The sequence below is a fragment of the Ornithorhynchus anatinus genome, chromosome 2 (assembly GCF_004115215.2).
Source record: "Ornithorhynchus anatinus isolate Pmale09 chromosome 2, mOrnAna1.pri.v4, whole genome shotgun sequence".
Taxonomy (NCBI): Eukaryota; Metazoa; Chordata; class Mammalia; order Monotremata; family Ornithorhynchidae; genus Ornithorhynchus; species Ornithorhynchus anatinus.
In genome coordinates this window covers 14,900,254-14,913,557 of record NC_041729.1, presented here as the reverse complement: position 1 = coordinate 14,913,557, position 13,304 = coordinate 14,900,254, and the positions used below count along the sequence as shown (strand labels likewise).

Sequence of the window (13,304 nt, the reverse complement as noted above, 5' to 3'; positions counted from 1 at the left end):
GCAGGAGGGAGGAAGAGGAGGCTGGAGGGAGGAGGAGGGAAGAAGAGGAGGAAGGAGGAGGCTGGAGGGAGGAGGAGGGAAGAAGAGGAGGAAGGAGGAGGCGACGGGAGGAGGGGGGAGGAGGCAGGAGGGAGGAAGGAGGGCAGGGGAGGCCGGACCCCGGTGTCTGGCCCAGGGTTCGGGAGGCTGTAGGCTCCTCCACCGCCGTCCCCCCCGCGCCCTTCTCCTCCGCGGCCCGGCCCGGCTGCCCATCGGGGACGCCCCCTCCGGGGACCAGCGCCCCCCCCCTCCCCATCCCGCCCCCTTCATCCCTCCCCATCCCTCCCTCCTCCCCACCCTTCTCCTCCCTTCCTCCCTCCCCGTCCCCGTCCCCGTCCCCGTCCCCTCCCCTCTCCCGTCCCGTCCGGTCCCGCCCCTCCCCCGCCCAACAAGTCCGAAGTGTCGGGGCGGAGCGGGGCTGTCGGCGTTCGGCGCGCCGGGCCCCCCGACCACCGCCACCGGGAGCCGGAGCCGGGGAGGAGGAGGAGGAGGAGGCAGGAGGAGGCAGGAGAGGACGAGCTCCCGCCGCTGCCCCTGCCCCTGCCGCTGCCCCTGCCGCTGGCCCTGCCGCCTCCGCCGCTGCTGCGTCTGGGGAGGAGCCATGCCCGGCGCACGTTGGTAGCGGGCCGGGGGGCCGGGGGGCCAAGGGGCCAGCGGGCCGGGCGGTGGGCGAGCCCCCTCTTCGCCCCGCACCCCGCCTTGGGCAGGGGCCGAGCCCCGCTCTCTCGCCCCCCCGGACCCCCCCCCCCCCCCAGGCCGCCCCCCGGGCCCTCCCCCCCGGCCCCCTGAGGCTGGCAGCCGGGCCAGCGGGCTGTGGCCGCCCCATGCCATGAGCGGCTCCTGCGCCGGCTTGGCAGGGCGCTCCCGGCCGGGCCCCCGCCGCGCTGCGGGCTGCGCTGCGGGCTGCGCTCCGCTCCTCCGGGGGCCTCGCCCGGGCTGAGCCTTCCCGGGTGCCCGCCGGCCCCCCGCCCGGGGCTCCCCGCGCCCGGGATGATGCCGCCCCCGGCCCCGGGGGCTCTCCGGCTCCTGCTGGCCCTCGCCGCGCTCCCCTGCCAAGGTAAGACCCCCCGCTCCCCCTGCCAACTTTGCCCTGGCTGCCCGGTTCGAGCGGGAGGGCGGGGGGCGGGTGTCAGGAGAGCCGGGGGTCCCGTCCGTCAGGGATCCCCCTCCCTGCCCCGTCGCCCCCCTCCGCATCCCCATCTGGCCCCACCAACCTTTCCCCCGGAGCGGCGGGGACGTGGGGAGGGCGCGGGCGGACCCACGGGGGCACAAGCACACCAAGTTAGGGTCCGGGAGGGTTGGCCACCTCTTCCTCCCGGGGTCAGGCTCGAATCTGGTCAGGCTCGAATCTGCCCCGGCCTCAGCCCCCCGGGGAGGACCCCTTCTCCCCCCCCCCCTTGCCACCCCACTCTCCTGTCCCCAGGATCGCCCTTGGAAAAGCGCCGATCAAGTGACCTCCCACATCCAACCCCACTTTCGGGACACGTTCCGGTCTTTCCCCGCTTTTCAGCTCTCTCTGGGTTTTCCCGGAGTGCCCCTCTTTCACCCAAGTAGGAAAGGGCAGCCCCCCATGCCGCTTGGTCACTACTCGGCAACTGAGGCTGGAAGAGAAGGGCTGGGGACATCCCGGGGGGGGGGGTTGGGGGGGTCTCTCCAGCTGATGCTGAGAGAGAGGGGGCTTGGGACATCCCGGTGGGCTGGGGGGTCTCTCCGGCCGATGCTGGTAGAGAAGGGCTGGGGACAGCCTGGAGGCTGGGGGGTCTTTCTAGCTGATGCCGAGAGAAAGGGTCTGGGGACAGCCTGGGGGGCTGGGAGGGGGGCTCTCTCCAGCTGATGCTGAGAGAGAGGGGCCGGGGGCAGCCTGTGGGGCTCGGGATCCCTCCAGTTGTTGCTGGGAGAGAAGGGCTGGGGGCATCCTGGAGGGCTGGGGGGTCTCTCCACTTGATGCTGGGAGAGAGGGGCTGGGAACAGCCGGGGGGGGTGGGGGGCTCTCCAGTTGATGCTGGGAGAGAGGGGCTGGGGACAGCCTGTGGGGGCTGAGGGTCTCTCCAGTTGATGCTGGGAGAGAGGGGCTGGGGACAGCCCAGAGGGCTGGGGGCCTCTCCAATTGATTCTGGGACAGAAGAGCTGGGGGTCTCTCCAATTGATTCTGGGAGAGTGGGGCTGGGGACAGCCTGAAGGGCTGGGGGTCTCGCCAGTTGATGCTGGGAGAGAGGGGCTCGGGACAGCCTGGAGGGCTGGGGATCTCTCCAGTTGATGTTGGGAGAGAGGGGCTGGAGACAGCCTGGAGGGCTGGAGGTCTCTCCAGTTGATTCTGGGAGAATGGGGCTGGGCACAGCCTGGAGGGCTCGGGGGGGGGGGGGTCTCTCCAGTTGATGCTGGGAGAGAGGGGCTGGCGACAGCCTGGGGGGCTGGGGGGCTCTCTCTAGTTGGTGCTGGGAGAGAAAGACTGGGGACAGCCTGGAGGGCTGGGGGTCTGGCCAGCAACAGCAGCAACAGCAGCCTTGCTCCTGACCGCTGGCTGACTAAGGTCAGTCTGTTCCCCTTGCTCCCTCCCATCGTGGGTATGTCCTGTTCTTCAGCTCCATGCCTTATGCAATAGCTATTTGCCCCCTAAAAGGAACAGTGCGTATGGAAGAAGAATTCAGTCCGTCCTTTCCCTGCGAAAGCCTTTCACGCCGTCAGATTTCCTGGGGACCGAGACGGGGAAAGGGCTGCTTTTGTGCAGAGAAAGTGGGTAGTGGAGGCAACAGGAGGAGAGGTGGGGATTCAGAGCGCGGAGCTTGGCAGCAACGCTCCTTATTTTTTGGTGTTTCTCGTCACCCCGGTTTACATTCCCTGCTTTGGACAGGATGAAGTCCGCTGCGGGAAATCCGACCGTCCGTGGTACAACGGACTCCCCTTGCCCTCTGATGTCCGCATTCACCTTTAACTTCTCCCCACCTGTGAGCATCTCAGCCTGGTAGTTCACAAGGGGGAGGGAGCTGGACCACAAACGAGTCGTTGAGAAAGGGTTAGGGAACTCGCTCGGAATTGCCTCCCTGGTCCGTAGGCGAGGTAGGTCTCCCCTCCCTTTCCCATCCCCAAATAACCAACGGATCCCTCAGCTTTGGAAAGACAACTTCTGACCCCGGGGGCCCCTCTCCTGTAAATCTGAGACGGATTTTGGGGCTCAGTGGTGTTAAAAAAAAAAAGATTCAAAGTCCACTCATTTAAGAGAATAGCCGGCTCGCCTCTCTGGGGGCCAGGAGAAACCTAGGGAGCTGCCAATATTGGGAGGAGACAGAAGGTTAAACAGATTACGGTTTTTTTGTGTCTCATATTCAGGGATTGATTTTTCACTCTCGAATGTGCCCAATTCTGGGAGCTGGCGTTTATGTTCTGTGAACGACTCATTCCCAAATACCATCCTCCCTTTCAGTTCCTCTGACTTCCTGTCCCCTCTGTTTGTACTAAAGAAAGCAAAAGGCAGACAGGCACAGCAGTTCGGGAGCTCCTCATCTTGGGGAGTCACAAGATTTGTCTGAGGACAGGACCTTCCCAACCCTCCCTGCCTACACAAGCTCCTTTAGAACTAGCTGCAGAGAGGGAGCACTTTGGCAATTTTTTAAGCAATTTCTCATTGTTTTCCTCGAAAAGGGACAGCGAGGGGGAAAAAACAAAAAAGAAGTCCCTTTTTAGTTTTTCACTGGACTTGGTAGGATGTAATTGGACAACAGGAATGCCCACGTGCGTTTAATGGGCGAACATAAATATTTCCCATAGGTGAACTCCTTTTTCTCCCTAAGCCTGAACTTGTAGAAACCCTGTTTTCCGCTATCTGATGCTCATACTTGTTGGGGTTTTTTTTCCGAACAAAATCGGCTCCTCAAATGTGTTCTCGGAGATGGACCGAGGCTTTAAGTATTCAATTCTCCAGTGCCATTGCTAACAAGCGGTGGAGAGATTCTGTTTGGCTTTTGGTATTTTTCTGCAGTTTTCCTGGGGAGGTTTATGCTGAGGCTCGGGGACTGTTTTCCTCTCAGCTGTAGCTAAGGGTTTATTCTTAAAAGTGCCCAATCATCGTAACTTGAAAATAATAATTTGTCTCTACTTTTATATTTCTCTATCAGGGTCAGAGCCTCGTTTGTGCTCTTTTGTCTAGTATCTGACAACGTGAACTTTCAGAGGAAAATAATCTCTTTAACGCGTTGTATAAGCATGCAGCTATTTTTTTCCCTCTTTTTTTTTCTTTCCCTCCTCCTCTCTTTTCCCCATTCCCTGCTAGGAAAGAGGCTTCTCCGAACCCTCTAGGACATTGGTGTCCTGGGAACAGAGATTGTAAATCCAGCTGAAGGCCAAAGTTCTGGTGGGGAAGCACCAGTTTTGAATGAGCTTGCAGGTCTTGTGCCTTCATTGGTCTTGGCAGTTAACTCTGAGTGAGACTTTGGGTGGGGGAACTTTCTCCTCATGATGCTGTTTACTGAGCCCCCAGTACTTAAACAATACCTGCAAGTGTTTCATCAATTCTCATCGGGGACATAAGCAAACAGTTCTGTAACGCTATATTTAGCGAAGCTCAAACACACACAATCGATAGAGAGGGGAAAATAAAGAAGAACCGAGATTTAATTTCCTGCAAGACATTTCCGCTCCAACTGTGGAGAGGTTACAGCCCAGACTTTTTTTTTTTAGTTGCTTTGACTTTCTGGTCATTTTGGAAGCTTCCTTGCATTAGTTGCAAGCAGCCATTTGATTTAAATGCCGTCGAGCTAAATATCTGAAGAGAGGCACGGCAGCCGTGGAGTGATTCTTTCCCATCACATTGCAGTGATTGTCTTCTCTTCGGATTTTTCCCCCCTTTCCTGCGTGGGTAGCTGCCATGGTAAGAGCTCCTGGTGGGTGTACTTCTTTCAGCATCCTGAGTGCTGAAACATATGGAAACGTACTTTAAAACAGTTAGCACAAATCTCCCGGCTTAGTCGACTTCTGTGCAACTCGGCGCCATTCTCTAAGCCGCTTGGTTCACACTGTAGGCTTTTCAAATTAGCAGTGCGGTTGGAGTTGATGCTGCCGAAAATGGACGGGGGTCTCCTGTTTGACACATTATGCTCTAATCTCTATGAAATCCGGAGTAGGTGGAGCCCGTGTAACAAGGGTAGCTATGTGTCATATGCGGAGGCTCAGAAGTGAGGGTTGGTTTTGAAGTGTAGAATCTGCTCTTAGTACCGCCTGGTCTGCTTCTCTTTCTCTTAGATTGCAGATACATATGTATGTTCAGTGCGTATTGGAGCAGTTGGGGGACCGGGAGGGAGTGGAGGTTTTAGAGCTGACATGGATATGGGCAATATCCAGAAGATGCCAGTCGAGTTGGGCCCGGGGGGAGATGCAGCTCTGGAATCTCCTGCCCCAGCGATATGCAAGTGATTGAACTGGAGGCAAGCAGTTTGATGTCAGTATAGCCAAGGCTACCGGACTAAGCTGTTTACCTGTCCTTCCGCCGAACGTGGTCACCTGGAAAGTGTGACTCTTCTGCACTAGCCAGGGGCATTTGACATCCAAAATGTAGGAGATGATGGCAAGCCACTTTAAGCCATACCCCCCCCCCACCCTTTTATATCCAACAGACAATCAGTCTTCCTTGTCTTCAAAGCCCTACTAATATCACAGTAGGATAACTTCCCTTGCTAACCACTCTTCCCGGCCCCTCCTCCCCGACATTTTGCCCTCCCTTCTGGGATGCCTATGCTTTTAGGTGTGTACTCCCCCTTAAACACTTGAATGCTCACCCCACCCCACCTAGGTTCTTATCCTTGTATTCTGCCAATTCCCGTATATGTAATGTATTTTAAAATGCCTCCGCCTCTAGACGGTAACCTCCTCGAGGGCAGGCATCAAGTCCACCAACCCTACTGTACTCTTCCAAGCCCTTAGTATGGTGCTTTGCATCCAGTAATCACTCAAAAAATACCATTGATTGACTGACACCCCTCCCAGCCCTCCCTGTTCAAGATAACCAAATCAAGTAGATGGCAGCCATGAGCTCTCAGTTGCTCGACTGGATGTATAGACGACAAGAATTTTTGTTTTAGGCTGCGGGGGCTGAAGGAATATTCTTGGTCCCTCCACAGGTTTCACAGGCTGTAAGTAGCACGTGTGCTGGGGTGCGGTTGTGAGGAGGGTCCTTAGGCCACTCGGACTAGACCCATAAATGTGGTTTGGCCTCTAACCTTTCCCCACTGGACTCTATTATCTCTTTGGCTGGTGTAAATTACTTTTTTGCAGTCATGGAAAGTGTCATTCCACTTCCCTCAAAGGGCATCTGAAGCTGATGCTCTCTGAAAGAGGGCAAGATGCTTGCCTAAGCCTTTTCCCCAAAGAGCCCTGCCTATCCGGAGCAGGGAAAGGGTGTACGTTGTGGAAGATGCCAGGCTGTGTAGACAGACTGGGTTTGATGTTGGTACTCTGGAAAGCGAAGGGTACCTTGAACTGCATAGGCACCGCGAAGTGGTCAAGAGACTTGATTTAGTTCCAGTCTTCTCAGCCCACAGAGTAAATCTGCTTCTCCTCTTCTACATCTGGAAACTTTGCTTCCTCTTCAGTGCTTCTGATTATTTGTTCCTGTTTTCAGCCTGGTCTCTGGTGGCTCCGACCTGCCTTGGGAACCTGTGCCAGCCAGTAGTTGCAGGTGGACTTTTGTCCCAAATTTTAGTTGGCACAGGTCAGCTCCCACTTCGCTCCCAAATCCCTGTGGAAAGGTGACCAGCTTGTGGTGACAGTTCACCACGGGTGCCTTTCCTCGGTTGGTGAAATCATGGAAGGCCCATCGTCTCAATCACCACTGCCATCGAGGCAGGGAGATTTCTCCACCCCTTTCCACCTCCTGCTAGGGGGAAGCTAGGGCGTGCAGAAAGGTTCCGAGCCCTCCACAAGAGGCCATTAGTGCCGCAGAAGTGCTTAGACAACACGCTGGTTTATATTTTCTTTGGAAATGAGCCGGGTTGCATTTTTCACACACAGAGTGCCTGCAAGTCCCCCGGCGAGGCTCCGACTGAGACATCATCCTCCTGTCACGGCGCGTCTCTCGTGGCGCTGACGGTAGATGTGTCTTCAAGCCGGGGGTGTGTGTTGGCAGCTCTGGGTCCCAGATGCCGAGCTCTGGAATGTATCTTTTTGGCGTTGGCCCTGGGTGTGTTGCTGTCTCCTCAGCTGCCACCTTGGCTGGCTTTTTGGCCGCCTTCCTCACTTGGCTGCCGCTGTACTGCCTCTGAGGCGCTGTGAATGGCTAAGCTGTAGATGGTCGGGATGGAGGATTATTTTCCTGGCTGTCCCTTTCCATTGCCAGGAAATTCATCCTCAGTCCTGATGGATGATCTCTCCCTTATCCTCATTTCTCCCCTTCCCTCTACTCACACCTTCCTCGGCCCCACAGAACTTGAGTACACATCCATAACTTATTTATTTATAGTAATGTCTGTCTCCCATGTAGACTGTAAGCTCGTTGTGGGCAGGGAACGTGTCTATCTTCCCCATTATACTATACTCTCGCAAGAGCTTAGTAGTGTCCAGCATTCATGAAGAATTCAACCAATACAGTTGATTGACTGATTCCCTCCACCCCCCACTCCAATTTTCTAGATCAGGTTTCCTGTTACAGTGACCATTGTCCAACCTAGGTGGGTTGGGTTGCTTATTAACCATCATTAAGTATAAGATGCATCATTATTATATGATGGGGAGGCAGCGTGGCTTTGGGGAAGGATCACGGGGATCATAATCTGGGGAAGGTGGGTCCCAATCCCAGGCCTGCCATTGGCAAGCTCTGTGATTTTTTAGGTAAATCACTCATCCCCTTTGGGCTTCGGATTCCTCAGCTACAAAATGGGAACAAGATCCCTGCTCTCCCTTCCTCCTAGATTGTGAGCCCCGTGTGAGATGGGAACTGCATCCGGTCTGATTAACTAGTGTCCAGTCAAAAGCTAAACACAAGTTTTGTCACAGACTAAGTATTTGATAAATGTCATTAATAATAATAATTTTATTATAACAACTTTTCATTCATTCAATCATATTTATTGAGTGCTTACTGCACACGAAGCGCAGACCTAAGTGCTTGGGAGAGTACAATATAATGATAAACACATTTCTTGCCCGCAGCAAGCTTACAAGGATTGGATTCTCCAGGGCAGACCAAGAGGCAGTGGACTTGAAGTTGCAGCACAAGGGATTTGAGTCAGATATTGGAAATAATGTCCCACGGTGAAGGATCGTTAGCAAGTGGCACTCACTACCAAGATTGACTGTGATATCTTTCATTTTGGAATGATGCCTAAGAGTTGAACTGACCCCCTGCCTGTCCTCAGTGGACGAGGTGGATTCGCCAGCCCGGATTCCCTGTCTGAACTGCAGTCTCTGTTGCCCAGAGAGCTGCACTGAGTTGGTGGTGGTGTTACTGCTCCTTGCTGATAAGGGCACAAACTTTAAATGATAATTTTGATATTTGTTAAATGCTTACTATGTGCCAGGCACTGTCCTGCATTGGGGTGGATACAAGCAAGTCAGGTTGAGCACAGTCCCTGTCCCACATAGATCTCACAGTCTTAATCCCCATTTTACAGATGAAGTAACTGAGGCGCGGAGGAGTGAAGTGACTTGCCCAAACAGGTGGCGGAGCCAGGATTAGAACAGGGCTAAGTGCTTAGTACAGTGCTCTGCCCAAAGTAGGCACTCCATAAATACGATTGAATGAATTTGAGCACAGTTCCTTCTGACTCCCAGGCCCTCGCTCTATCCACTAGGCCACACTGGGTCTCTAATAATAATAATATTAATAATAAAAGTATTCATTAAGCACTTAGTGTATTTCAGAAAGCACTCTACTAAGTGCTAGGTAGATATAGGATAATCAGGTCCCACATGGGGCTCAAGGTACAAGTAGCAAGAACAGGTATTGAATTCCCATTTTGCAGATGGAGGAACCGAGGCACAGAGAAGTTAAGTGACTTGTTCGGGATCACACAGCAGGTAAGTGTCAGAGCTGGGATGAGAAGCCAGGTGCTCTAATTCCCAAGCTCGTGCTCTTTCCACTAGGCCACGCCACTTGCCAACATGCAGCTGCATAAAATAGCATTCAAGAAGACGCATACTGGTGTTTTTGCAGGCTTTGGCCTCGGCATCTGTTATTCTTAAGCTTTGACTGGTGACATCGCCTTCAACCAGCTCTGGTGATTGAGATTTGTGGGAGAGGCGGAGAGTTATTTGTTTATTAGTCCTGCTTCACCCTCCTGTCACTTTGCGCTACATGGCCATTGCCATCCTTCTTGTATACTTGGAAGAACAGAAAAATCCTTGTTTTTCAGTGAAATTTAGTTTTTGAGTCTTCTCTTCTCCAAATTGCCTGGTAGAGCCCTACCATTCAGAGGTACATTCATTGACATCTGACTCTTTAACTGATCAGTGATGATTTTTTAGGCTTCAGCTCCAAAATAGGTACATAAAAATCAATAGAATCCACTTTGATTTGGTGGATTTTATTAGTGAGGAAGATTCGGCCCCTGGAATCAGGGTGTTATTCAAAATGCTGTTCTCCTGGTCAGTTAGACTGAATTTATCCATTTACTAGCTCTATAACTTTAAATTTAATTCTACTCCCACTGAATTTTAGAGTAAGAAATTGTGATTCAATACAGTAATCATTATGATACCGATTAAGTGCTACTGACCGGTTAAGCACTGGGGTAAGTAGGAGACAAATCAGATTGGGCTGATTATCTGTTGTGCTGTTTCCCACAGGTTCACGATCTATTTATCTCCATTTTACATTTGAGGGAACTGAGGCACAGAGGGATTAAGTGACCTGCCCAAGGTCACCCAGCAGGGAAGCGGCAGGTTCTAGCTAGGGGTAGAACCTGAATTTCTTTTCATCCGTGTTTAAAATCTTCTCCCACTCACCAAACTAATGAAGTACCCCAAATAAATATGACCATGAAATTAGGTAATAATATCTGCAGAAGAGGAGCGTTGCATGATGAAGAGGACTGCCTGCCATCCCATGTGCCCAGGAAGGCCCCTCCATTCATTGCCTTGTTCAGGTTTCCTGAAAAGTCCTATTGGGAGGGACCACCCGACCACACAATATTTAATTAATTCATTCATTCAGTTGTATTTATTGAGTGCTTACTGGGTGCAGAGCACTGTACTAAGCTCTTGAAAAGTACAATTTGGCAGCAGATAGAGGCAGTCCCTACCCAACAATGGGCTCAGAGTCTAGAATTGACCCGACCACCCACCTGTCTGCAGGCCCGGAGGATGGGAGAAGTCGGGCCGCAGTCAGGGTCCCATGTTCTTCAACCTGAAATCGGGCAACCTGAATCGTGACACCGTCTGGCTTTCTGTTGGGTACTTGGTTTCTGTTTTATTTTTAGCGCCTCAGTGTCATGCGCCTATTCTGGTCTCGCAACTTTTTGAGTTTGTTTCTGTCATTGTTTTTCCATTTCTATCTGTGGTTGTATACAGTCACTTTATTTATAAGCTCTCTTTTGCATTTTCCTGCTGCAGCCATACCATCTGGTGCCATGAGCATGTCAGTTCTCACAAGCTCAGCAGGGCCAGGGAAGGTCGGTTCTTGGGGTGGGTCTCCTCTCCGGAATCGATCGATCGATGATATTTATCGAGCACTCACTGTGTGCGGGTAAGAGCTGGGATTAGAACCCAGGTCCTCTGACTCCGAGGCTGTTGCTCTTTCCTCTGGGCCACGTGGTTTAAGCAGAGTGTCGGAGCTTACTTCTTCCCTGCTCCTTCTGCCTTTCGTGAAGGGGTCATCCTTCTATTTGGGGAGTGGCAAGCAGGGAATGGACAGTTGGGTTGGAAAGGTGAAGGTTGTGGCATGGCAGGTGGTGAGGGGAAGAGGAAGGGTGAAGTAATGATTGTCAAGGACTGTGCCCAAGGCTCCTCTGTCTCTCCTGAAGCCAATGGGAGGAAAAGATCATAGGCTTCAGCATGAAGGATTTAGGCAAGAGCTAAGGAGGCCTTTCCCTGGTAGCTAGGGTTGCTAGAAACAGGGGTGATTTGAGATCCTCCTCTGGAAGTCTCTAGAATCAAGTCAGATTACCACCCATCTGAGCCAGTTTAGGAATAGACCCGCCTGGAAGCAGTGAGGTGGAACAGTTGACCTCCCAAGGTCAAGGATTCTGTGGTAATTAATGATATGAGAGAGAAACTCCTCAAGAAAATAAATGCCCCCTGGCCTTTTGCATTCATCTAGGCTTCCCTGACAGGAGCCGCTCTCTGCTGGGTTTTCATGACCCAGATCAGTATGCGTCGATCTGCCGGAGTTCACCGTCCGATTGAGACAGACTGATTGAGGCGCCCTGAATCTGTTTCCTTTAAGCCGGCTTCTAGGTGGCTTCAGGGAGCTGAGAAGAGGGGGGTCTTGCCTTTGCTTCCCAGGGACCTATGGTTGGAAGCAAACTCTTTCTGTGGGAATCCTGAGGGAGGGTTTGTACAGTCGCCGTGGAAGTGGATCAGACAGTTGTCAGACGCTGGACAGTTCCTCTGGTTTGGAGAAGGAGAGTTTTCCGTCACTGACAGGGCTGGGTTGCATGGCAGATATTTGCATAAACTCGGCGTCCTTGGTTTGCCTCCGTGTGATTTAAGATGTTTGCTCCTGGAGAGCAGAGACTAGGGCCTCTCTCCGCTCTGCCCGGTGCCTTTCCCTTCTCGGCTCTCTCAATCAATTTTAATTAACTTAGTTGGAAGTTCTCCACCTGCTTCTAATATGATTTTTTTTTCCCCCCACACTCAGATGTATGTTTGCACACAGACTCCAGACAAGAGGCACAAGGTTCGGATAGATTTAGAGCTGGGAGTCGTAACTTACCGCTTGGGCTCTACCACTGACTTGCTGCGGGGACTTGGACAAATGACTCCCCGTTTCTGAGCCTTAGTTTCCCTCTCTGTGCCCATAACCTAGCCCACTGGGAGGGGCAGGAGGATGAAATTTCTTGAGGATGAGGAGACCATTTGAATGAGGGAAATGGGGATGGCGAGATGTCTTTTCTGGATTCTATTTCTGAGATAGAAAAGTTACGGGGAGAGGTAGGGTGTTGTAAGATCCAAGCTGAATGGATTCTGCCCTCTTGAATTCTCCCGCTTGGTTGGGGTCCCCGCCCAGGGCTGGATGACCTCTTAAAGGGGACCAGGAATGGATTTTCTTTCCCCAAATTAGCACCAAAGATGTAGGGCAGCAAGAGGGAGAATCACCTATTAAACGTGACAATAAGGACACCGTAAAAACAGAGCCTCAGGCAATTCCGCATCTCACCTGAAAACTGGGAGTAACTTGCTGAGGACAGACCAACCTGGTGAGTTACTGTCAAGGAAGTCAGGACTCTTTTTGAGCAAAAACTTATTTGTAAAAACAATAATATAGTGGTATTTGTTAAGCACTTATTATGTGCCAAGTACTGTATTAAACCCTGGGGTAGATAGTGTTAATGCAGATCAGTCCCACACAGGGCTCACAGTCTAATTAGGAAAGGGAGAAGGTATTTCTCTCATTTTTCTCCTTGTCTCTTATTCGCTAGGAAAACTGCACCAGCTGCTGCTGACAATAAAGATGACAGCACAATGTGGGCACAGTGTATTGGGAACTGTAGGTCCCACAGTGGCCCTTCCAACTCCACACACACACTCACAGGTGAACTTCACCAGCAGTTGTGCCATCTGCAGTACGAAGGAGGGCTGTGTGACCAGGTGAATAGTAAAAAGTCTCTCTTTTTGGCCAGAAGCACACAATGGAGGAAATGTTTACAAGGAATGATGGGCAGGGGTGGTGATGGGGGAGGATTTTGAAGCCCTACCTGGGAGTTGAACCAGACATTTTCCTAAAAGAAAGATGGTTGGGCCAGAAGCTTGATTTCTCATCCTGATTCTGTCATTAGCTACCCAATAATAATAACAATAATAATAATTGTGGCATTGGTTAAGCCCTTACTCTGTGCCACTGCCTTGGAGAATTCATTCGCTCCCATGGCTTCAATTACCACCTCTATGTGGATGATACTCACATCTACATCTCCAGCCCTGATTTCTTTCCTTCGCTCCAGTTTCGCGTCTCCTCCTCCATCTTTAGTTGGATGTCCTCCTGTCATCTCAAACTTAACGTGTCCAAAACAGAGCTCCTTATCTTCCCACCCAAACCCTGACCTCTCCCTGACTTTTCCATGACTGTAGAAGGCACCACCATCCTTCCTGTCTCACAAGCCCATAGTCTTGGCATTGTTCTT

The 13,304-nt window shown here is 52.3% G+C and overlaps 1 protein-coding gene across 2 annotated transcripts in view; it reads left to right on the top strand.

Moving 5' to 3' along the window:
* The first annotated feature begins 1,011 nt into the window (after positions 1-1,011).
* LOC100076621 (transmembrane protein 132B) overlaps positions 1,012-13,304 on the top strand; it is a 503,774-nt gene continuing 491,481 nt past the window's right edge. Inside the window, exon 1 of one of the 2 annotated variants that reach the window (XM_029054864.1) lies at positions 1,012-1,096. In XM_029054864.1, coding sequence (XP_028910697.1) covers positions 1,030-1,096 — 67 coding nt within the window. In that variant the 5' untranslated portion in view covers positions 1,012-1,029. The remainder of the gene's footprint in view (positions 1,097-13,304) is intronic. The other variant, XM_029054855.2, reaches the window with a different exon arrangement.